Here is a 26,252-nt window from a genome sequence, read left to right on the forward strand (position 1 = left end):
GGTTATGCTGGGGTTTTTATTTTTTTGCTTTTTTCCAAGCAGAAGGTAAATAATCATTCTTTCTAATCTATTATAGAAGCAACAAATGAACAAATAATGCTACAAAGATTTACGCAAAAACCCAATTGATTTAGACTGTTTAATTATTATGGCTCTTTATTTAACATAAATAAGCATTGTTTAAATTCTAAAGTAATTGCATATAAACATGTTTATTCTATTGTACGTACAGCTGTAGTTTTGTTTAAAAATGCATTCAGTATAAAACAGTCTTTCTACATTTTTTTTTTCCTTTTATTTTCCAGATCTTTATGATTTAGGTTTTTTGCCACTAGTAGCAACCAACCAATTTATAAGATACCCACAAGAAAGCTCAAAAAATTCTGCTATAGTTGGCTGGTAAAGTACAGAAAATGCTTTCTATTTGATTTTGTATTAAAAGGAAATCGGATATCACAAGACTAAAATGGTCATGTCAGCCAGGAAGATATTTTGAGACAAAACGCAGAAGACTGTCTTCAGAGAAAAGATGTAAACAAAAATGAGTGCCTGAAATAATGTGGACCACTTCAGACATGGACAAGAGGTACTAGGGATCAGAAATGAATTATTATGCTCTAAAATGATCCAATAAAAATCGAACTGTAGTGCAGTAATCAGAAAATGTATTGGAAAAAAGATAGGATATAAAAAGAAAAAGGAGCTTTCAAGTACTGTAGGTTATTAGCTACTATGCAGAAATCTGTATTCAGGAGATTATATTTCTAACAAAATATGCACACGACCAAACACAGCTGAATTTGCTGTTCAAAAGGAAGTGAACTATAAAAATTAAAAAGCTAGAATGGAGACAGAATCACAGGCTAGAATAAAAATAATCAATGCAACCATCAATAGGAATGTCGAGATGAACATTGTACTGACTGAACACACAGCCACGCAGGCTTGAGGAAGAATGACTCAATTATATTTTTCCCTACAGGCAAAGACATAAAAGATAGTTGTAGACACATTGAGCACATCACAAAAAAGCATTTGGGCAGCGCCCCTTGTTAGAAAGGAAGAACTGCAATTCTAAATGGTGAGTAATTACAGACGCTCTGGAAGAAAAACATTCGGGCTTGATTGCCTTCGGCAGCGAAGCCCTGGCAGGCCGCAGCCACTGTGCCCACCTTCGCAAATGCTCACCAGCACTTGCTAGCCCACAGGCTCGCACAAAATGGCAGGGAATTCCTTTATCAAAGCAATGGAGAAGCACTGGAACAGTCATGTTCTTACCAATTTCTGAGCTGGGAGAGGGAAGGGCTGAAAAAGGTACAAAACCCTTAAGTAGTTTGATGCTAAACTGGGGCAAGGGAGAGGTGGGATGCAAAGGCTTCCCCGTGCACCTGCACCACAGACCATCTCTCATATTCTCTTCCTACCAAAGTAGGCAGATTTCTCAGGACTGCAGCATCCCTTACACCACTGGCACTGAGAAGACACTAAAAGACAGCAGGGACTTGTCAGAACATCGACAGCTAACCCTAAACACACTGACCATGTATGAGCAACCATACAACACCGCTAACAACTGAGGGTGGCATCTTCCTCAGAACAGCAGCTTCTGGCTCCTCTGCCACGCCGCAAAAGGATGGCTCTTTCAGTCACACTCAGGCTACTGAGATAAAAATGTATCTTGAGAGTCAAGATAGCACATTAAGACCTGAATAAGTTGACTATATTGTTGCACCATTCCCGAAAGGTAGATCTAAGTTGCAAAGCCGTGCATAAACTTGGCTTTTCATTTATGCTGCACTAATTTGAATGAGCTACTACAAAGAAAATGTACATCACCTTACTTATCAACACATGATCTCTGGCCAGGCCTAAACCAAGCCTTTTATAATTTTACCAGGAAGGCAGCCACCATTATACGCTAGGCACATATTCACTACCTCTATCTCGACCTTTCAAAAGCAGTCTCTGTGACTACAAATGAGATTTCCTCACTACCATCTTCCTTATAAAAGGAAATTATGTAATATTCTGGGAAGTTTTTTAGTCTCTTGAGAAAAATTCCCAAGTATATAAAAATAAATTTGGAGATTTTCTCTTCACCAGGATCTTTATCCCTTTACAGCAAGAGTTCCACCCCTACCTGTGATCAGCAGCATAACCTAACGCAGCATCCCTTTCTGACAACAGATGAGAGAATACAATCCATTGCCACCCCCAAAATGCAGCCGTATTGCAATCAGTCAGACCTGGTTCATGCAGACCGCCAGCTAGAAGAAATCACAAACTACACCACTATCTTATGAAGGAGTTTGAGAACCTGCAACAGTAGCTATTACTCAGGTACATTCTGCTTCTAAGATTTTTGTGGTAGTCAAAAGATGCAAGCATCCATCGATTGTTTTGTCATAAAGAAAACAAATGAGAAGTCTCTAGTGCTGAGCTGTAAACACTGCACCACTCGTCAGATCCCATTGACAACGCACAACTAGCAAGCAGCTCTATTACGTGATCCCAACATCAACAGTTCAAGCAGATTCAAATCAAATAAGATTCAATTCAATTAAACTACATCAGATACTTTCTGACTCCAACAGGAGGTATGTTTATACCAACTTATGCAGAAAAACATAAATTCAAAGTATGCATTATGATTCTACCACTTCAACAAGCAGTAAAATAATTGCTCTAAAAGAGTTTAGCATAATTGGACAATGACAGTAAGTTTGCTGTCTCAAAAGCACTGTTTGGGGAAAAGTTAGTCAAATATGATGTTCTCAAACCAAAAGTGCCACTTGAAATTGCTGTTGGACAAAGCAATGAGAAAGGCACTGAAGTCTAAACAACACTTACCATGGCTTTGGTACACATAAAGTACATGCGTTAATTTATATTTTACATTTACTCAAAAATAATTGTAAGCAGAGATGGAAAATCACATTGCATTTACAGTTTAAAAGCTACATTGAAAGATGTGAATAATAACCTTTCGGTTAAATGTGTTTTACTCCATTGACTAATTATGGAAAACCTGGGGTGTGTTTGTGGCACGAAGACCCCTTTTTGCTTGCTGTCTTTCCATAAGACAAAGGCATTGGTTGAGAGCGTAGGAGAGAGCCACTTCATACCGTTATGAACACTAAACAACCCACCAGTGAGGTGCAGTGACAACACGGTGAAGATCCTACAGGCAAACACATCACACCACAAGGAAACTCTCTCTTTACCATTAGGTTCATTAAAGAAATGGCTTCACCCATTCCTACAGGAAATATACCTTCGGCTCTTCCTTGGCCATGGTACTTGATTGATAGGAAGTGTAACAATATTTCAGAAAAGACAAGAATAGATCACCACAAAATATTTCAAGCTCATTTACAAATGTGAATTCATTTCAGCTTCAAAGCAACTGACATGCTTACTACATCGATGCAAACAAGCCCAAAGCAACATTTGGCAATGCTCATTACAATGACTAGATTCAAAAGCCAAAAGAAAATTAACAGTTCATCAATAACATTCAACTGTTCCACAAATATAGCCTTAAGATAAGACAACATTGGCTGCATCAAATTGGAGTCATACTCTGCAGTATTTATTAGCATAACCAATGCTAAAACTATATGGGATCTTCCGAGAAAGAAAAACAGGGAGAAAATCTAGTAGCCGGAGTCACAGAAATTCAAAATCATTGATATTCATGTGTTCACACTTGTTTAACATGCGTATCACTTGGGGATAGGAGGATATTTGACAGATACAAGCCTTTCTCTCTACTGCCTGTAGTTAAAATACGATGATTTTTGTTTTAGTTCCAGTGCACCATGCTGTCTTGATTACATTTCTAATGATGTCAGAGAAGATATAAATCCCTCTAATGTACAAAACTGATGAAGTGGGGAGGGAGGAGTGCTATGAACCATAATAAATACTATATACAGTTTAGAAGTGCCCTTAACTTTTGTCCCTTGGGTTTCTTACATGCTTTCAGTAGCTTTTAGCGAGGTTTCTAGCAATACAGCTGAACAACCCTGACCCGATGTCCTAAGCCATCCTCACTTCCAGGCATTTCCTCCCACATATAAGTCTTTTGGGAAGTGTGGTTTCATGGAATAAAGGAACCCCCAGATCACTGACTTTCCCCAGCTCCTTTTCTGGATAACACCCAAGGCAAAGGAACACGGTTACTTTCCAACATTTGGTTTCTGTTGCCCGAAGGGCTGCTCCTCTGTACGGCCAATGCATCTCATGGCGAGCAACTTGCAATCAGATGCTGGCACATGCTGCTCAATTGAAAGTTAGCGTCGAGAAGCGCTGTATAAAATCTACATTGCAAATCATCTGGAGTAGAAACTTAAGATGAAGAAACAACACTGGCAATATAATTAGTCATCAGAATATGTGAATCTAATTAAAATATTACTCAAAAACATCTGTTAGGGAGAAGCAGCAGCCTGCAGGAATTATTCAGTGCTCCTAGATTCATATTCTAGAAGAGCTAATAATACACAATTCCTTTTATGTTTGTGTTACAAAGTATAAAGTCAGGGTGTAGAGCTATGTATGATTAAAGAAAACAAAATTAATATCTAAAATACTGAATTTCATTTTGTAAGACCTGTATACGAAAGCAAGTTGAAACAAGCAGTATTTAAATCTGCATTATTCTGTACAAACTAACTGTAATTTCATATACAGCTTTCCATTCTTATCCTATTTTCTATTGCAGAAAAAAGAAACAGTCTAATATGTTTGGTTTAGCTTTCACTTGTAGAAGACTAGGAAGGTTGCAGCCATGGGAAGTAACCACTTTCTTCATTTTCTGTTTCTTCTAGATGGTCTGACCAAAGCTATTTGCTACTATCAGTAATCCCCATTTGTAAGATGAGGATATGCTAATATTTGTAACTCTGAATAATACAGATTTATGCTGATCTTCATCTTACTCCTAAGCCCAAGAGGAAATGAAATACTAACAAATTTGAAAATGGAAGATAAGACTTTCTCATGTAATTTAATACACAATGAATTAAATGGGTAAAAATGAAAAAAAGGCTGAAGAAGAATGAGCAATCTTTTGTCATCCATGGTAGGACGACAATAAATTCTTAGAAGATCTCATACTGTCAAGAAGAAATGATATTTAGATTAAACCTTGCTAGACCCTAAAAGGATAATTTGTCAGTATTTCCCACTTTTCTACCAATCCTGTACTCATTTGCTAGATCCCTTCTTTTTATCTCACTTACACTATTACACTTTGGAATAGCTGAAAAGCATTTTGCTAGCGGAAAGAAAAAAGCTCTAGATATCTTGGTATTTAAAACTATACTGGCTGACGGTATAAGGAACCATATAAGAGTAATTTGACCTTATTTATTTAGTAGCCTTAACTACTATCTTCCATGATCAGAGTTCACAAGTTTTCCTGTTAGCCTTATTTCGCACTAATGATGTTCCACTGGCAGCTCTCACCAGAACATCCCCAGCTTTGATGAAAAACAGGTTCCAACTGTCAGGAAGATTTACATTTTAAGACATATAGGTGAGAACCGCTTATATTTCAAAATAACTATTAAACTAAACCAGCATTAAAGTAAAATAAATAATTTATTCCAAAGGATATACGTATAAAATGTGACTGTAGGTTGTTTCTGTAAAGCAGATTTCTGATCTTCTAATACATTTTAAATTTTAACCAAAAGAGATGAGAAATAAAACATATCATAAACTTAGTAATAAAACAACATAAATAAAACATCAGGATAGACGTGTTGATTGTTTAGAATGGAACTGTTCCCAGCAATGCACTAGTCCAGAGATGTCCTCATGTAGAATTCCTGGTAAATGCTTAACAACAGAAAAGGTATTTTGTTCAGCGTCCCCCTCGCCTCGCAGAGACTGCGAAAGGCAGGGTCAGAGAATCCTCCCACTTGGGCACTGCAGCAGCCTGGCGGAAGGCAGGCGCTTTACTGCCTATCCCATCTCATCTTTTCTCCCTGTGGCAGCCGAGATAAACTGAGTTCCCAAGAATTGCAGCAGCGCTGCAACATCCTTTTGCCCTGTAAAGTCTTTGTGGAAATACTTTTCCTGCATGCTCATTTCCATCTGAGAAAGTCAGAAGGATTTAAAAGGAAGAAGGAGCAATAATTTATATTGCTACAGGCTCCTTAAGCCACAGCCACTATCCTTTCTGCATAACACAGCGGAGGAAAGCCAAGTGGGTTTTTTTTGAGCTCTAGTGCCATGTTACTCATTTCTGGGATAAAAATTAGACCTGACTGTTCTCAAGCTTCCCTCCCTTCCCTCTTTTAGCTACCCATGAAAGAAAACAAAACTGCAGGGCTAAAAATATTACAGAACCTTGTGCAAACGCACAGATACTTTTTACTATGCTGCGGGCAAAGGTCATTTAGATTATGGAATATAAAAAATATTTCTATGTTCTAAATACAGTTTCATTATCTTTAATGTAAAACATTAAATGCTGTTTGATATTTGTCTTTAAATTAGTGTTCATTGTGGTTAATAGAGAAAGACAAGAAAGGGAATGTTTTAACATTGTGTATTGATTTTAATACACCATATGAAAACTGTAAAGATTAAAATAGCAGATATGCAGGTGCAATGCTCCTGTCAGTCAGAAAAAGTATGAAGATAGTAATTTTAAAAGGCAGAATTTTTCCCACAATACTGACAAACAACTCATCATTAGCTGAATTTCCATATATGAGCAATTTCATAAATGGCTTAAATACTAGGGACACAAATGCAAGACTTTCATGATATTACAACTGAGGTGAGGTTGCAGTGCTTACAGAAGCATCTCGCACTTATCCAAAGCAATTCAGATGATTTACATGCTTCCTTTGAGACAGCAACATTTCCAAAGGAACTACTCTGAGGTCAACCAAAGCGTCTTACACTCTTAACAACTCCAGCAGAGCAGCTACAATGTCGATGTATACTCCAATACTCCCCGAAAGGCATTGCTATGTTACTGCAGAGATTCACGAGCTTCCTTTTACACTGAGGAGGCTTCTCTGAAACAACAGCAGAAGCAGCCAACATAGAGACCATCTAAACACTAAAACAGAAAAAAAACACAACAGAAGCAAAAGAAGTCTTTTACTAAGGGAAGATTAGTGGCCCGTTTCTTTCAAATATCTGACAAGCTATAGTAAACTCCAGAAGCTGAAGGAATTTCACCACGGGGGCTTTGCATTTTCTTTAAGTGATGAGGTTGTCTTAATCTATCAGGTGCCTAAAACCATCCAACAGACAGGAGTGTACAAACATGAATGCAATCCATGCCACAACAAAGGCAAAGCACACTAGGAATGACGAGAAAAATATTAAATGGCACGGATGGAATGGGATTATGTTTTCAAGGCTACTTACACATATTTGCCCTAACTGCTCTACTTGCAAATTAGTAACTCAATTTCTCAATTGCACCGTTGTAAATAGAGAGTGACAGGACAGGAGCTAATGGAAATACTTCAGATACAAACACAATCCTGCATAGAGAGTCAGTCACATGCATACCTCTTCTTAGAGCATGTATTGTTATTATAATGTACCTGTTGGTAATAATTTCCTGTAGAAATGAGAAAACCAAAGATCAGCTTAATGCCTGGCTTGTTTACAAAATACCAGTAGATAACAGCAACATTAATCCCAATGCTCTCACTTTCTTGCATTAAACACAAGACTTTTATGAAGAGCCATATTCAAGTCTAATTTAAACAGGTGTGAATTCACAGTGGGTCTCTTGACACACACCATAAATTAAATCAGAACCTTGTCCTTAGCTAAATCCTCCCCATGTTCGAATAACTACAGCATTCGCAAAGCTGCGTTTCTCATACAGCATCAGCAATTCCAGAATTTCTTTTACTAATTAAGCGTCTTTATCCCTTTAACAGATACTGCTAAGATACGGAATCTGAAGTGCAAAAAGCTGAGGTGACTTGCCCCAAAGTCACCCATCTGCCCAGCAATCAGAGTGAAAAACCCCCGGAGATTTCAGGAGAGTCAAAAGCTCTGTTAAACGGACCACTGTTCCCAGGGTATAAAACAAATACTTAGGTGAATAACACAAGATTAATCTTACATGTTTCTATGTCATTAAACTCAGCTTTGATCTGTAACCTACTACTTTTGCTACTACTTCTACTTATTAATATATGGCTAATATTATTATTATATCTTTGCAGTCTGCTCTTTAAAATTATTGATATTATTAAAATTATTATTCCAAATAGAATCTGATCCTGTACACTGATGTTAAGAAAGAAGTTTCCAATAACTTCTGTGGGGAAAAAGGAAAGAAATACACTTTTTCATAGCTGTTTTTTTTTTTCCCCTCTTCGTTTTTAAAAAGACAAATATGTTATTAAAAAAAAATAAAAATCCCCTGGCCAGATTTCAAGCACTCTAAAGCTATATTCCATGACCAGTCTAGTGGTATTTCAGCCTGTACTAACACCCTAATTTCTTGCCTACAAATCTCAAAGAAGCTGTTGTGAACTATAGCCAGTGCCTAGTTGTCATAAAATTATGCAGCCAAAGGAATTGAACACGAATCTGGCTCCAAGACTGAGCATGCGTTTCACAGTACACTCATCCAGTACAGGGAATCCAGTACTCTGCTATTGGTTCTCACTACTTAGTAGAGAAAGAGTAATCAGTCGCATAAAAACGTCTAAGTACGTGTCAGGAGTAAGCCAAACAAGTCAGCCTTCAAAGTACTTCAAAACAAGCTGACAACCTAAAAGAGGTTAAAAATTATGTTATTGTAGAAATGCCTCAAGTTCCATACTAGCTCTCAGACGAGATGTAGTAGCTAAAAGAGTTGATGGTTGTGCAAGCAAGTCAAATGTGGCTCAAAAATGGATTATGGCATAGTATGAATGCATTTGAGGTAAAATTCATCACTTCACAGCTGCACAGACAGCCCGTAAAGCAAAACATAGGAACTGCATGAACAATTTAACGGGGAAGAGTATATGGATACAAAATGGACTGTAGTCTCCTTTTTAGTACACTAGCTAGTGTGGGATGCAGATCCATGTCACACGATGTAGTTTTAGATAGATGTCTGAAGACCTCCTTTTTGTAGATCAGGGTTGAATCCTCTCCTGGACCGTATCTTTCCTCCAGGAAAATAAAGAAATAAATTTGCCAGCTCGGTAATCTGGCAGACTAAACCACTGAACTCAATGTTCTGATATGCTGCAATGACAGATACCCTTGGTTCAGTGAATTGAGGGTAAATGCAGTCTTCTTTAATAGAATAAAGTAACTATTTTTGATATTGTTATTCTGTAGTGTTTCTGTCTGAAATTTACATTCACGTATTGTAGAGTAACACTGTTCATGTTTACATGGAGCTATTTATACTACACCAGAGATCAGCAATGATCCCCAAGAAATTGGTCATTCATTATTTGCAGTTAATATATATTTTGCTGAGCCTCAGGCAAAGCTGAAGGCAGTTTGTGCACTAATAGGCTGTTATTAGTTGCCATTAACATTGACAACTGTAATTTAAATGGGAATGTTGGTGTTTCGCACAACCTGTTCAATGCTGCCAAAACAACCGGAGTATGTTTAAACCGTGATTATGACAGAGTTGGTGCGTCTATAAAGGAAAATAGTCCTCAAATAAATTCTCAAATTGGGCTACTCAGAATACATAATAAAGTATATATCCTGTGTCAGGAAACCTCCTGCTAGAGCTCTGAATGAATGAGAAATTCAAGGAATATCTACACAGAACAAAATTTGCAGAAGTATATTTGCTTCAGATCAATGTAAAGCAAAAAAGTGTCCTGAAAAAGCTAGTCTGCATTTGTAGCAGAATTGTGCTCATAGAGGGAAAAAAAAAACCCAAAACAACAAAACAACAAACCCCTCAAGAATAAAAACCAACTGACCTTTTCAAAATACAGACAATAATAGCAATTAGTTTTCTCAAACAATGCAACAACTGTATCTTCCTCATTAATTTTACTCCAGTTACAAATAGCTGTGTTCACATGCCATTTGGTCAACCCTTCAAAAGCCAGAATTTCTAAATATCTATTTTTACAGCAATTAGACAATATCATGGAAACTAGCATTTCATGAACTTCCAGCAACTCATCTTACGTGCTGACCCATTTTCACCCCACAGAAGTTACTGGCTGGCGCAAAGAAAGTCGATTTCCGCGGCAGGAGCTGCAAGGGTAAATGCAACACTTGTGGCTCCCTGATAAAGCCCCTGGCACAAGGGACTGCATAGAAACAGAAAGATGTGCCATCTATTACTTCATTTAAGTAGAGATTTATGAACTTCTGTATTCAAAGAGTGCTTTGTTAGTGAGTGCTGACCCAGACGAAAAACACGCTGCTCTCTGCATCAGGAATCTTGACTATGAACTTACCTGTGAAGTACTAGAGAATATAAATGAATATAGCTTGAACCATCATTGTCTTCAAATTTACCCATATTAACTTTCAAGATTGTAATTATTATCATGACTCAACTCCACAGCAAGCACTGATACCTGCTCTGTTGACCCTGCCTGGAGACAGACTAAAGAGTTCAAATGAGCTTGTGCTCTCAGCTTCTCTCTCTCCTAACTTACTCTTGCCCTCACTTTCCTCTCCCAACTCTTTAGTTAAAATTTGTATTCAAGTACCTAAAACATGAATGCCTGATTAAAAATTTGTTATAAAGCTTACAAAGAACCACATATTAATGCAGAACAATGAAGGTAACAAAAGCATTTCCTTTACTACGTACAATAATTTTCATCTATAGGAAGATGACTTATTTAGTGCATCTTGTATGGCTAGCAAAACATCATGAATACCCAGCTGCACCACTGCATTCCAGACTGAAACACATAACTTGGTTATATGCTTAACCTGCTTTCAATACATCAGCTTCCCAGCACCTTAAAACATAAATGACCATGTGTATTTCTTAGTCTGAATGGGACAAGTATGCACGTTCCTTTCTCAGGTAGCATCCTCTTTATATCATTTTCATCGTTAAGGGCCAACCAATTCCAGGCAGACCAGATTCAATTCCTTCAGCCACCATCTAAACCCAAATTTCTTAGGAAAACATGCAAAAAAAACCCCAACCCCAAACAAAAAACCCCTATGCAACAACACTTTACAGAGGATGGAGCCCACACAGAACGTGGCAGAAGCAGGAAGCTAGAAGGCAGGCATCTGTTGATCATCGTGCATATGGGGTGGCATCTGAAAATTAACAGATTCTAGCAACGTGATTGTGCAGAATGCTTAATCCTCAAAGGAGTATTTAATTAAAATGAGCTGTGCACTAAAACCTTTTTTTTTTTTTTTTTTTTTTTAAACTCATGTAGCTAATCTAATGTCTTTGACCCTACATTGGACCTTACCATTGGTATTGACAAACATGCTGATGAAATTATACATTTGTATTTGACAAATTCAAAACATGTAACTATAGAAATGACATTCATGACTGAACTCTCTTTCATCTTATGACTATAGATCTACTAAAATGTATCACTGTCAACACCGAAGTGTCAATCTACCGCTTTCACTGGTTCCCCTATCTCTTAACCAGTTAAAGATACATATTTAACTGCATTTAGAACTACCATAACATGTAGGTATTAAAATATGAGCTAAGCTTGTTGATCTTAAGCATGATAAATTTGTTTACTCACTATACTCTTTAAGGAAACATTTAGAGGAGATTTTCATCAATTTTGATGCAGAGAAAAAAAAATTATTAATTCCCCCCATGTTACTTAATTAAATACACATTTTCCCCTTCTGTGACACACTAAACCATAAGAAAAGCAAGTAAGTAAAACGATCCTGAAAGAGAACAAATATTTTAAAATAACCCAAACAAAACAAACAAAAAAACCCCCCAAACTGCCTCCGTCCCCCAACCCAGAAACCCACCCTCCATATGCAGAGAAATGCAGAACTGGGACGTGACAAAGACCTGTTCAATCTGTCCTACTGATAAAAGCATGTCTTCAGGTGTAGCCTGAAATTACAGCTGAATAGAGCCTTTAGTATTCCAGGTTGTCTTTCTGAAGTCACCTGGCTGTAGAGTCTTAAAGCTACGCCCATAAGCCAGCACGTGCAGGATCAATTCTACACAAAATGTGATATAAATGTACATATATAGATTTATTTCAGAACCTAATTCATAGGCCACTAAACTCAAATGATAAACGTCCTATGGCACAGAAATGGAGAATGCGGGAAAGTAATTGGTCTGTGGAAGAATGACATTTTAACAGAAACATTGTTTCATTTTTTTGTCTTAGTTTCCATCTACACTATAAATACAATACACACGCAAACCAATCCTTTCACCTTTCATATAATACAGCGCCCTAAGAAGGAAGGGGGGAAAGAAAGAAAAAAAAAACAAAACAAAAAAACAAAGAAAAAAAGGAAAATAAAAGAAAAGTAGAAAGTTTCAAATAAATTACTACATTAGATGCATTTCTTTATTACCATTCTCCCCATCAGACTTCCTTTCATGGTCAGTGTCAGTGAGGGACAACGCTGAGTTTGCCCGGCTTGACAGGCAGGAGCTGTGTTCCGATTTCATCCCCCTCATCCACATCCTCAGGGCATGATCCGGGGACGCACCACCTTCTGTTTCAGTATCCACATCCGAGCCCACCTCCAGCGGGTAACTGTGCTCAGCTACACCGTGTAAATCTGTTTGATAGCCAGAGCACAGAATATGGGGAGTCTCACAGAATTCCATGTCTGGAAAAAACAAAAGTTCAGAAAAAAATTTAGAAGTGAAAAGCAATATACCTTTGCTTTTCTTTTGGAGAATCTGTTCTGAGAATTTACATTGTTAATACTATTAGAAGACTTTTTTTGGTCAGTGACTCACTCTGCTATCTAATCTACTATAATACAACTAAAAAAGTGCAACTCTGTAAAATATATAATACTGCCCTGTAATTGTGCCTTCTTTTCTGATGGAAATATATATTAGAGCTCAAATATGTGTATACACCCACACCCTGATAGCAGTACATCAATTTACAACTGAAATGAGTACTTACAAATACAGATACTTTCTTGGTTTTTGTCACAAAGGCAACAGCTCTAAAATTAATCTCAATATGTTTTTATCATAGGGAAAGCATAGCAAATTTGCAAACAGGGTATTTACAAGATAACATTTGCAATATTTGGTTAATCACAGAAGACAAAGAAAGGGTACTTACCATTGGCTTGCTCTTTGAGAGTGCTGTCCTTGCATATTCACACCAGTGGGTTTGGGTTCTCCAGTGCTGGTGACCTACAGGAACTTCCTAGAAGAGCAGTGACTACTAGGACTGTACAAGTGCCATCTCATGACACCAAGCGATCAGAGATTTTAAAGAGTTGTACAGTGCTCAAGACTTCAGTTACTCTTCCTAAACACCGCAACTGTAGGGCAGTAGAAATCCCAGGACAAACAGAAGGTGGACAGGACCCATAATGTGAATATGCAGAGGAAACATTCTCGAAGAACTACAGGTAAGTAACACACATCAGCAAATTACAACTTCCCTTTGAGGTAGCCTCTGCATATTCTCACTTGTGAGAATCCAATTACAAACGCAACTCTCAGGGAGTAAGACACGGAGTTCTAATTAAGTAAGGATTACAGAACTGCACACCCTAATTGAACATCAGACCTGGGATGCCATCTTGAGAGACTAAATACAATATCAAACATGCATACAATATTCTTTCAATTTCTAGAAAAGAAACATTAGAGACAAGAGTCATTGATAGAGACTGAGGACAAATACCCTCTTCTACTGTCATCCTAACTAAAGCTTTAATTTGCCAAACTAATCCACTTACCAGCCAGTGAGAGGAACGGTTCTTATTTTAAGGACACACTCAGAAATAACAAAAAGCCCTGGTATTGTCTGGAAGGTATTGACCAAAATCTACAAACCAAATGCTAAAGCAGAATATACTGAGGTGGCTCAATTCTTAAGTCATCCATCTCTCTTATCTTTTTTTTGCCATCAGAACATTCCTGAAGGTCTCAGTTGTAGTGACAGCCCACACAGGCTGGCTTTCAGCTCAGGGAATGGCAACCTCTCTTCTAGAGGGCAGGGTAGGAAGGTGGGCAGTGAACAGAAAGAAGTGGCCATGGCCTCACTTTCCTATGCAAGAGTCCTGGAAGGTGATCCTGTCTCCCCGGTGCTGTCACTGTATCAGCTGGCCCGTCCCAGCAGCACCGGCCATCACTGCTCCTGCTCCTGCTCCTTTCCGAGCAGCAAGACAGATGTGGGGGCCCTCCAGAGTGCTCCATCACTGCTCTGATCTCTTCCCCTTGTTCACAGGAGGAGGACTTGGTCTCAGCCCTACACTTGAGAAGCTGCAACGTACTCCATCTTCACTAGCTCTGTTCTCTAAGTCTCTTGAATGCCTTGAGGCTGATGATGAGGTTTGATGGAGAAAATAGGAGAAAATAGCCAAGATGCCGGGAAGGAGCTGCATAGTTTCTGCAGTAAAGGGAATATTTGGCATTTGAACTTTATCAACCATTACAATGCAGTGTTCTTCATGCTCTCTGGGGCCTGTCTAAAACTGGCACTAGGCTGACTGGTAGAAGGAAGGAGGAAAAGTGGTTCAAGGCAGTACTTGTGGACACAAATGGAAGCTGAGCTACTGGTTCTCAGTCCTACAGAGGTGCTTGCAAGAGAGACTTTGAAACCTGTAAGACCCCCTGGAAAAAAATCTCCTTCCCCTATGGCTAAGAGGGAAACCACAAAACATTCAGTCTTCAGAGAAGCCCTGTTTTTCTGAGATTTTCAAAGCTCATGAGGCATGGGAGACACAGAGGCAATCTCACAGAAAGTTACTGGATATGACCAACTACAGTGTTGCTCATACAATGCCCTATTTTTAAGTCTCGTTTTAATTACGTATTATATACACAACAAACAAGCTCCACTTGGTTTAATTAGATAGCATGGAACAAATCTTTGTGTGACATAAAGAGCGCAGATATTGATGTTGCACACTGAACCACCATAGCTGCATTACACTCCTAGCTTTTACTTTCTTTTTTTTTTTTTTTTGACAGCACTAAATTAATAAAATCACCTTTAGACAAAGTATGGTTCCAAACAGTGCATGTCAATTCTTAATTTTTCTTTACCAAATTCAAAAAGGACTTGTACATAAACCAAGATTTAAAAAGCCAGCAACAGTCCCAGGTTTCTAACCCAGAGCCTAGTATCAATGAAATACAGGCTGAATCACATAAGCAGGCTGATTCTACTCCACCCTGACAGGACTACATTGTTCATTTAAATGGAGGTTGTGGATGCCACTATTTCACCAAATGATTTTCAGTAACAAAGAGGCGAGCCTCTGCTTTCTTGTGCAACATCTGATTTAACGTTCTGCTTAACTGAGCTGAGCTACTACAAAAAAGTAGACAGGAGCTTCACTCCATGTACTGCACCTATGCTCTAAAAGAAAGGTGAATGCCAAATCTTGCTGGCAGGTAGCTCACAACTGGCAATGCGCTAGCTTCTCATGCAGGGGTACAGTCCAGATTGTCCAGTCCACCAAAAATTTATGACGGTTAACACATGCTTTAGCAGATGACATAAAAAAGTGGCATAAATGTATATTGCCATTTGAACAAGTACATTATCAAAGAAAATTAAGATTTAGCTGCTAAAATCATATAAAATTCAAGGGAAGTAAATTACGCTCATGCATTTAGATAGTTGTGTTTAAAGACACTAGCAGGTCTTTAGTGCTTCTCCTAAGCGCTAATGGGAAGGTACTTCCAAAGGGGGACAGTTTGATGTACATCAAGAAAAATTTATACCCCAAAAACACACTTAATTCTTTCCTCATGAAATAAGAGAGCCAACAGGATTAATTATTAGCCTTAATACCAGTCTCAATTTTGACTGAGGCCCACACTGCAGAAATAACCTCCAACGAAACTGCCTCATAACTTTTTTTTTTAAAGTTATCTCAAAAAGCAGTACTATTCTTATTTTTTAACTTAGATTTCTGTAAAGTACTACAGCAACACAGGGTTCTTGGAGTATGTCTCTGCCAACTAAATTACATCTTGTGATCTCAAGAAGCATCTTCTGAACCTCCTTCCCTTTCAAAGCAGATTTCTACTTATTTTCACCAGCTCAGGAACTTCTCCATCATTACAAATCTTCTCGCAACTTCATGAACCATGTCAGCTGATGCCAGGTCCTCAGGCAGCAAGGATGCAGGCCCTTCTCTACACGGATGTCCACTCCAGGCAGATGTCTGCCCCAAGCAGCCTGCAGTCCACGTTCTCCCTGTTTGCAATTGAATACGCCAAGGGAAAAATTCATCCCAGTAAATCTCACAAACGCTAATTAGATTACACATGTTTAAGAAGCACAGAATTTACCCCTCAGTCTATATATTAATTCAAAGTGTAGCAGCTAACTTATTCAATATTTTAGCTAATTTTTTTTGGTGGAGCAAAAGAAAGTGACTTTTTTATACTATATCTCATATTCAACTGAAGTCTAACATAATATATTGCCTTAATAGTCTATTTCTTAATTATACAAGACTTTGTAGTATTTTTAACTCCCATGGGATGCATTTTCTGAAAAGCACTTAGAATGCCAAAAGTGGCTGCTTTTAGTCTGTGTATCTAACCTTGTTACCTAAAATACTATATATTTCCACAAGGAGATAAAGTTCAAGTGTGGATTTATGATAGATTTAGTCTTAGCAAAAAGACACAATCACAAGATAAATCAGGGAACATTAATAGGAAATTCAAGTTTTTGCATGAACTGTGGACAGAGAAAAAAAGGTTGCAGTTATGCATATATACAGAAGATCAGGATAGGATTTTCACCTCGGAAGCCTTGTGGAGCCTATTGTAACATAACTGTTAAAAATACAAGTATTTTATCCCTCGTTGGTACTAATTTCTTTTTACAAAAAGTAACGTAGAAAAGGAAAGAAGGCTGGGTACCTTAAAAAAAATAAACCAGCATTTCAATTAACAGATCCCTCTCTACCTTTAAGCAACTTAATCCTCCTGAAAACAAATCTTCAGAGACGAGCAGTTAAAGAGAAGTTTGACCCCACTGGCCAATGGTGCCTTTGCTATTTAAGGTGCTCATGTCGGTATGAGAATTAGGCAGCTGAACGGGCAGCCAGCTCTAATGCTGCTCCAACTTGGTTCAGCAACAGAGAGCTACTGAAAACTCCAGATACGCTCACCAAGCTTTTATGTCCTCCAGCATCCATTTAGCCACCAGTACAGTTAACAACTTACAGTTAGGAGTTTCATGCATATAACAAAGCATTTATCCCAGTGCATCTTCAGGACTATTTCATTGTTCTTTGCATGGCCAGGCATACCTGCGGGCCAGCTTCTCTTTCTGCAACCCTTTCGTTTTTCTCGCACAGGCAAAAAAACCCCAAAAAAGTGAAGTGAAAGACCATGGAGGTCCTGCTCTTCGACTTAGTATTTCTGCAAACTTAGTGGACTTGCAGGACCTGTGGCATTTCCACGTTGTTACCATTTGCCAAGAATTTTGCTAATTTCTAACAACTAACTGGGAGAGTAAATAAATATTTATTTCAATAAATAAATATTTAAAATAAAGAGAAGACTGTCCAAACAAAGTAGATAAAAGAGAATCACAAAACTAGTGTACAAAAAGAGATTCCTTTCAAATTTTCCTGTTCCCTTATGGAAAAATGTTATTTTGTATTAATAACAGAATGACAAATAATACTTATTTAAATTACTATATAGACCTATCTGTTCAACTAGAGAAAGAGCTTACGGAAAAATGTAAATTATTTATAAACTGGAATAGTTTGACAAGTCGCTATTACGTGCCTTTTATGAACCCTATCATATAATTAAGCAATTCTGACTTACACATTTTAAAAGTCTCTTTAAACATCAGAGATTCACCAATTTATTTTATCCTTATTTCTTGGTACAAGGCGGTTCTTACTCTGAGGATGCTCCCCGCCCAAACACACACAAAATCAATTCTCCGGATGATGATGTACAAATTGCTCTATCTCTGCAGATGTAAAACTATAAAGGAGCTTAAGTAGCTCAAAGGCGAGGAGAAAATATCAATGTCTTGGAAGTTTAAATCCATGGTACTTATTTTGGGCCAGTCTCCTTCCTCTTTCACACTGGAGGTTATTTGAGAATCCTGGGAATATCCGTATCTGGGGAGCAGATCTGATGGAAAGATCCTGAACAATAACAGAAGGAATTCCAGAAAGGCAAATATACATTAACCTGAATAGCGTCGTGTTTACATTAGTTACCAAGCTGGTGTCTGAAGGAGCGGTAATGGGAATGCAGGGGAAAAACCATCCCAAACATGCAGTTTTGAGGTTGGTGTAGGGTTTGGGATTTTCTAGTGTTAACACTGCGAATCTGTGTATGTTGTTTCACACTCTGAACTTACGCCAATGGTTTCATCAGCAAGCGTATTGTATGTGTTTCAAAATGAGAAGAGAGGCAGAGGAGCTACTCAGGGCACAAGAGACTCGGAGAGAGAGGGGGCGGGAGGGAAGAAGGGAGGAAGAAATGTAAATCAAATGGGGAAAGTGAAGTTCACATTCATTTTTGGAAGCAATACATATGCACCCTCCTAAATGAGAAATTTTGAGGGCTGTTGAGCACTCTACTAAATTCAGTGTGTTCAACGGCCCTTCAAATGCCTCATTTCTCACCTGAGGACCATGGTTTACTGGCTGTACACTGGACTTGAGAATTAAATGGGCAGAGACCTTAAGCTACTTCATAAAGTCGTTCATGTAACACAACCTGCTAGATAACTTTGTGAATGTCTTCGTGTGTTCACATTTCATTTAGTCAAAGATCTTACTTGTTTCTGTGTTGAGAACAGGCCACATCTTTCCTAGGACAATATAATTCAAAGACATTAAAATTCAGTAACCATTCATACAAAAATCATTGGGGAAGAAGCCAAAAATCAATTAATTTGCGAAAGCACATTACACTGACTGTTAATTTGCTTTAGAAATCTCATGTTTATCACCAGTTACACTATTATCACAGCTCAAAACAGATTCTCAGTTGCATTTATTTTAATTAAAAAAACCTGATATACCTATGACACATAAATATTCTGCACCTAAAAGATATCATTTGAGTTTTTATACTTATATATCAAATGCATTATATTGTATGTTTTCTATTACTGTATTTCAGCTTTTCCTTGCATTCCCTTATCTATGTAGTTTATTTCCTTACAGTAATCTCCAGTTACCACCAGAGATGCTAGAAAGTTAAAAATAACAGTAATAACAAATAAAGGAGGAATAAAAGAGGAGTCATACTCTGCTATAACACTAAGGAGTTTCATGAAATTTGCAGATTAGGCAGCTAAGGGATTAGGAAAGGAGGTTGCACTTTCAGGAACCTCTTTGGCTTGTGAAATTTATGAGGAAGAAAGAAACTCTTTATTCCTCAGGTCCTTCCCCAGAGGAACCAGAGGATGAGGTTCCAACCCATGCCTCATGGCAAATATCTTTCCAGTCTCTTCTTCAGACTAATTCTTCAAACTTCAAGAAAGAGGGCAGGAGCAGACTGAACCTATTTTTAAAAATGCTCCTGGAGTTCTCGGATATTAATTTTTATTTTTATTACTATTAAAATCAACATGAATAATGAATTGTAATTCTCAAATTCTGCATGGAAATCATCCTGACCCTGTGAGGACACAGACAAACTTTCTCGCTCCCCAGAAGTGGAATATTCTTTTTGTAGATCACTGGAAATTTTTAACGTTAGAGATTTCGTTTTTCAAGAGTAACTAGCAAGATGCCAGAGAGAAGGCTTTTGGAGCTACAATGTGGATGGCAGGGGGTCTCAGTTTAATTTAGGAGGAAACATTGTCATTATCATATTGACCAGGAATATAATCCTTCAAGTTCAAATACACCTTAAGTATTGCTGGCTATAGCCTTTCCTAGTCCTAAAGTGTGGCTTTATGAGGTAAAGGACTTCCATTCACAAGATTCTGTTAAAGTGAAATTTCTATTGCAGGTACTCATAAATTTCTCTCCTTTAATGAATTTTACAGTTATAAAACCATAGCAAATGCCAGGAGATAACCTAAATTTCTGATAAAGGAAACCCACTTAATCTCAAATAATGACGACACTAACTTTACCCTATTAAAGACAAGAGGAAAAAAAAAATCTAATTATCACAGATGAGAAAGAACCTCAATATCATTTGTGAGGATAAATGAAGTTCTTCTAATGCTACAGTTCAAATAGAGTTTGGAAAAGCTTGTCTTACAATACATTCAATTACAATTTCATTCTCCATATGCAAAAATCTATTAGGAAATGAAGAATGTTCAAGAAAAAAAGACCTTTTGTTTCCAAAAACTCTATTCTAAGAGAAAAGCATTACAATTTTCTTTCAAGAATTTTAAACGTTCCTTGGTTCTGAAATAATCTTTCAATTACAAGTTTTGGCATTTGTATATGTGTTTCAGGGAAGAAATAGATAATGGATCCTTTCCTCTTGTCATTAAATTTTCAAAATTAACGCTAGCCACAGCCGTAGCCTGTAGATTATCTTAAGGTTTTTATTTAAAAAAAAAAAAAAAAAAAAAAAAAAAATCAAGCAAGGGAAGACTTTTATGAAGGACAGCAGAACTATGAATCAAATCATCTAGAGCAGATTAATTGACTTTTCTCTTTGACAGAGCTTCATAGGAACAAATATTCTTCCTCAAGGTAACCACAGAGTGTGAAAGCGTGGAGTACTGCCAGCATTAGTCCAGCATGTTTACAATTCTTAACAGGCAAAGTTAAGGTTGTGGTTCTAACTTGTTTCAAAGTCTGTATGGCACTTAAGAAAAGACAGACCGACAGAATTATTAAATAGAGCATAAGCTGTATACTAACATTCTTCAAAGTGAAATTACCCTCCAATTGTTGCTATATCCCTACAAATTTGAATTCAATTCAGATGCTTTTCTGGCGGTAATTTCTGAATGCAGTTACATTTAAAGCAGAATCACTTTCATTCAAACATCAATCTGAGAGGTTTCATGACAGGCATCACTTTCTAATAGAACTTAAGATGGAAATATGAAGCTAATTTCTACCAACAGTTTTGACTCCGGTTTATAAAATATTTTAAAAACACACCTTTTGTTTCTAAAAATATTGAAATTGTTTCTCTTTTAAAATTCCAGTTGAACCACTGACTTAAAATACATGAGCATCAAAGCCTTTTTAAAATAAAAGATGTGCAAAGCAAGTATCTTTATAAATTTCACTGTCTCAGTGTTAGAAGCCAACACATTTAAAAATCCAGAAGTCTAAAATCTGATTTAATTTACAGTGCTGTAAATCCAGAAGTGAATTCTATGAAGCCAGTGGGCCAGGTAAAGAAGGTAGCACTTAGGCTACAGGTCAGCGTGACTGTCTCAGAGTAAGCATCTGGCAAGTGCATATCTTCATCATGATGGAAATACTTTTAGAAAGCTGCTATCAACAGAGATTTAGCAGAAACGGTCTCCTTTACTGATGGGACATTCAACAGACCAGAGGCACTGCGCAAAAGAATGATCACAGAGTAACTCAGCTCCTCACCTTAACTTTCACCAAAACCTACGAAGCTAATATAATCTTAAAATTGCTTAGGAGAGTATCAAGGATACTACTACCCATTTTCCTTTGAAGTGACGCGAATGGAGGGCAGACAGCAAATGGAGGCAGGCTGGAGCAGAGGAAGGGAGTTTGTACACCCTGTGCCAGTTTCAGTGAATTCTCAGTGAAGGAGTTATTTCAGATATGAAACAGCGCAAGTGAGAGCAAGGCTTCTGCAAGGCTGCACTGTCAAAGTTGCACTTGTTCACATTCCAACTGACAAACCATTAAAAATACTGAAAATTAGGAAAAAGCATTTGCAGGTGTTAGAGAGAGGTCTAAGCACCTAGAGGCAAGATCCTTAGAGGAAGGGGTGATGTACAAGGCAGTCACCAGCATCACCTTGTGTGTTTACGGCACGAACAGGAGGAGCAGTGCTTTGTGTGCAAGAGCACAAAGGCCCGTCGCTGCTGTCACTGTGCTGCCATCGCTGGAGCAAGGAAACCAGGAGCAGCCGCCTCTCCTGGGGCGCGAGGTCCCGGGAGCTGCTCTCAGCAAGAGGCTCTTGCCCTCGGTTGGAGGGCCAGCGGCCCGGCCGCCCGCGACTCCTGCCTCGCCACTTCAGCCCCCTCGGCAGCCTGTCAGAGCCAGGCTGCAGCCACCTTCACGGCAGAGCAGGAGACATTCTCTTTAGCATTTGACTGTTTGTGTTTTGATCTCAGGGGCTTTCTAAGAAGGTTATATGTGAATGGCAGATCTATGTTGTATTTTCCCTGTTGCAATTACTCTTGTTGTCGTAGTAACTTGCACAAATGAATAGGTAAGGCTTTACTTCCCTCTCAGTCCTCCACAAGCAGAAGGGTCAGGAAAACTAAAAAGCAATCAGGACATTTGGGCAAATAGTGTGTAGAGAAGGAGGGTGCTGTTTGTTCCATGTTCCACCACCCCCAAGAGCTTGGCTAGGCCTGGATGGAAAAAGGTGAAGCAGGAAGAAGAGATTCAACGTGAGCAATTGCCCCCCTCCAAACCAACAAACCTCAGATAGGATTAGCATATATATTCTTTCCTTTTTGTTGTGAATCTGCTAGAAATCCAGAGCAGAAAATGGCCAACAGAAATCAAAAGAGAAAAAGCTGCTAGTGAGAGACAAAAGACAGCAGCAGAGAGAGTGAATATCTTTGTAAATCTAGACAGACACTCCTGGCTTTGAAGGGTGAACTATTTGCTGTGATTTTTGAGAAGACAGGAAGCATAATGAACCAGAACAAGTATTAGATATTTACTTCAGAAACATAAATGCTTGACCCTTCCTGATTGCTCAGGTAAAAGCTTGACAAATCCCAGTCTGCAAGCTTCCAGTGTCACCAAGTCTGCTGGTCACAGCAAGCAGATACACGCCTCCTGCCAGCCGACCTCCTCGACCCTGGGGATCAACGCCACAAACGCTGTCCATCCTGCAAGTACATCTGATACCTCTCCCAAGCATGCACAGCTAAAAAGGCTGCCTAATGGAGCCAAAAGTTGAAATTTTCATCCATTGTTTTCTTGGTGGGATGTCTAACATCTGCAGAATACTACACCTGATTTTATACTTCTTACTCTTGCTTTTTTATGTATACATATATATACGCACATATGTGTGTGAAGAATTAGATATACGTAAACATAGATACAGAAGTATATAAATATAGAATTTGTAGGATCTTAAAATAACTGAAATTGGAAGGAGTTTTGGCAGTCAACAGCACATCCCCCTGCTCAAAGGAGGGCCAAGTTAGATCAAGTTGCCCAGCGCTCTTAATGAAGAGTATCAGAGGCCTTCTACAGAGCAAAGACTGCTGGCAAGACCGCTACCGTGGAACAGAGCGCTATGAAGCATTTCAAAACTATCTCTTCAGTTAGGTTTTCACGAGACGCTGGGTTATGCCCCAACAATAAAACTTGAAATCCAACTTTGTTTCCACGATTTTGAAAATCCAACCCAGAAATTGATTTTTCACTGTTAAAATATTCCCTTTTCCCCATTAATTCACTAACTGCTTTTTAGTGTGTAACCATCTTTTCCACTAAAAAAAAACCCAACTCAGACTGCAAGATAGCCCCTGTTAGAACTTAGGACAGCTAAACAGTTTGACTTTAACCTATTTGGGATTAGGGGTGCACATATTGGCACTTTTTTTTTTTCTTTTTTTCCAGATCTTTCAAAAATTCACATGTGGTGGACATGATCTTACATGTTCTTAATAAATCAACGTCTACTATGGAGGCAGTGTATTCTTTAATTTAGATTGAACCGCTAAGTAATATTTAGACCAACAAATACACCCTTCAGATTACTCTTGGAAGAAGGAAGAGCGCGAGCATGCGCACGTGCACAAGCTCTTCAGTACTTCCATGCACATCCAATTACATCCAGCTGCCAACCTGACAGAAATAAGAACCTATGAAAGACAACTTGGCACACCCGTTCCATTTGATTAGCCGGCTGGGGATACAGCTTGTCAGTCAAATAACCCCTCTTCCCCCAAAAAACTCTTGAGGGGTTTGTCATCAAATGTTCCATCTGATCAAGAAATGGGAGATTAAACTGCCTTCAGAAAATTCTGACCGCTTCTGCTCCCTTCTTTCTTCAAGTGTTCAGTTTACCAAAGGGATTTCAATAACAGCAGTTCAAACTTAAAGGTCACCTCTACTGCAGTTGAAGCAATATTAAAACAATTTAATGGAAATAATTGGTTTTGCATATCTTATTTTTGACACATACAATCACAGTAACTATTTTTCAACTGTTTACCTAATTTCCTTCCAAGACCCGTATTAGATTTTCTAATATTTCCAAATATTATTTCTTCTACACTATATTTCTGTCAGTAACTATATAAATTATAAAGACTATTACATTCTGCTTCGGCAGCTCTGAAATAGGGTAATTTTTGGTTTTATTCCATCAAGATGCATCAACGTAACTCAGCTGAAAACGGTGGAGTCATTCCAGGTGTGCATCCCCAGAAAATACACTGTGGTAACCTTACATCAACATCACACAGCATCAGTATTATTTAAGTTAAATGAACAGTTCTTAAAACATATTTTACCCTAAAATGCACATCATGGTTACCAAGGAAAGATGAAAATCTAAGACATTTGTGTCAGCATTATAAAGTTCCTAAGCACATAATATGGTGTCTACAAAATTTTCCATCTCAAGATTTGCTGTAGAGTTCCAAGAGGGAAGTACCGCCATCGTTCCTGGGCTGCACCAAAGGGAACTAAGTATGAGAAGAATTCCAAAGCACAGCAAATCAAAAGACCTCTGTACATTTTCATGAAGTTTAAACAAGTGCTGTGAGTCCCCATGATCTGTCATCAAAATTTATCCAAACTTTGGGAGCACAACCACTACACAAAGAAAAAAACTCCGGTATTTTTATGTGGGTAGGAGCACTTGGCTAAATTTTTTTTGCAGCTCTAGAGCTCTTTGATTTCCTTGCCCTTTCTTAACATGAATTCTAATTGTTTTAAAACACTAAGTGGCTTATTTAGGTATATAATACTCATTTTAGCAGCCATTCTAGTCACTGACTTTGAAAACTCCAGCCTGTGATTTAACCACATAGCATTTTTATCTTTCACACAGACACAGCCATATAATTGATACCTGGGAAATAATAAGTCACTGACTGGTAAGCATTAAAATGTGACTGCTCACCTTTGAAAATTAGCAGGCAGGCACCTGCTCTTTCTCATGCAAATCACAGGTAATGTTGACTATCCACAATTAAAACCAAATCCCCTTCATCATCAAATAAATGGATATATTTGTATTGCTAATGTGTATAGAGATGGTTGGGAGGCTGAATACTTAACATGAGATAGCTAGAAGTTGTTAACAACTTTGTTACACAAATCCTGAAAAAGGAAACTAGAAAATGAAATAATTTATTTGGATCTTAACAGACTGAAAAACACAGTATCAGCATTCCCCATAAAAATTGCTTCTAAAGTTTTCCAGCATCTGCCTTTGAGACATTTTATTTGTGGACTAGAAGATGCATGCCGGTAGCCATCTTCATAGCTAACGTACCTTCTATTCTGCAGCAGTGGGCAACTGAAAGCCTGTGAGCTCACCACAATTCTTGGTTCTGCAAAGCTGCTTGATCAATGATGCCTGGGAAGAGTCAAAGTTATGAGCCTCCACAGCAGCCAAGAGTAGTCTAACCCAAAGAAAATAAATCAAACCAAAAGAGCAAGATATCTCACTAACAGATTAGCCTACAGCGACCCTGTAAACTCTTCCATGCCCTGAAGGAAAGCTTGCCACAGGCAGATAGGCAAAGCTCACGTTCTGTATTGCTGGAAATACTTTGTGCCTCCTTATTAAAAAATTCTCACAGTTGGAGGTGAACTAATTGAGGTGGTGGAGACAGTATCACAGAAGGCACTTAAAATGTAATTAAGCCATGATCAGAAAAGGGACACATAAGAGAGAAAGCACTCAAAACAGAGACTCCAGGGAAATACCGGATTCAAGCAAAAAATGAGAGCAACTGTGTGCTAAACCATGTTCAAAGGCG

General features: G+C 38.2%; 1 protein-coding gene across 2 annotated transcripts in view; it reads right to left on the bottom strand.

The window, feature by feature from the left end:
- Positions 1-26,252, bottom strand: part of TENM1 (teneurin transmembrane protein 1) — a gene marked incomplete at both ends in the record, with an annotated part of 253,287 nt that overhangs the window by 209,841 nt on the left and 17,194 nt on the right. For both annotated transcript variants that reach the window (XM_082322867.1, XM_082322866.1), the window contains one exon: positions 12,523-12,783. In XM_082322867.1, the coding sequence (XP_082178993.1) occupies positions 12,523-12,783 (261 nt within the window). The remainder of the gene's footprint in view (positions 1-12,522; positions 12,784-26,252) is intronic.

The sequence above is a fragment of the Platalea leucorodia genome (genome assembly GCF_965183815.1).
Source record: "Platalea leucorodia genome assembly, chromosome: 10".
NCBI classification, from domain to species: Eukaryota; Metazoa; Chordata; class Aves; order Pelecaniformes; family Threskiornithidae; genus Platalea; species Platalea leucorodia.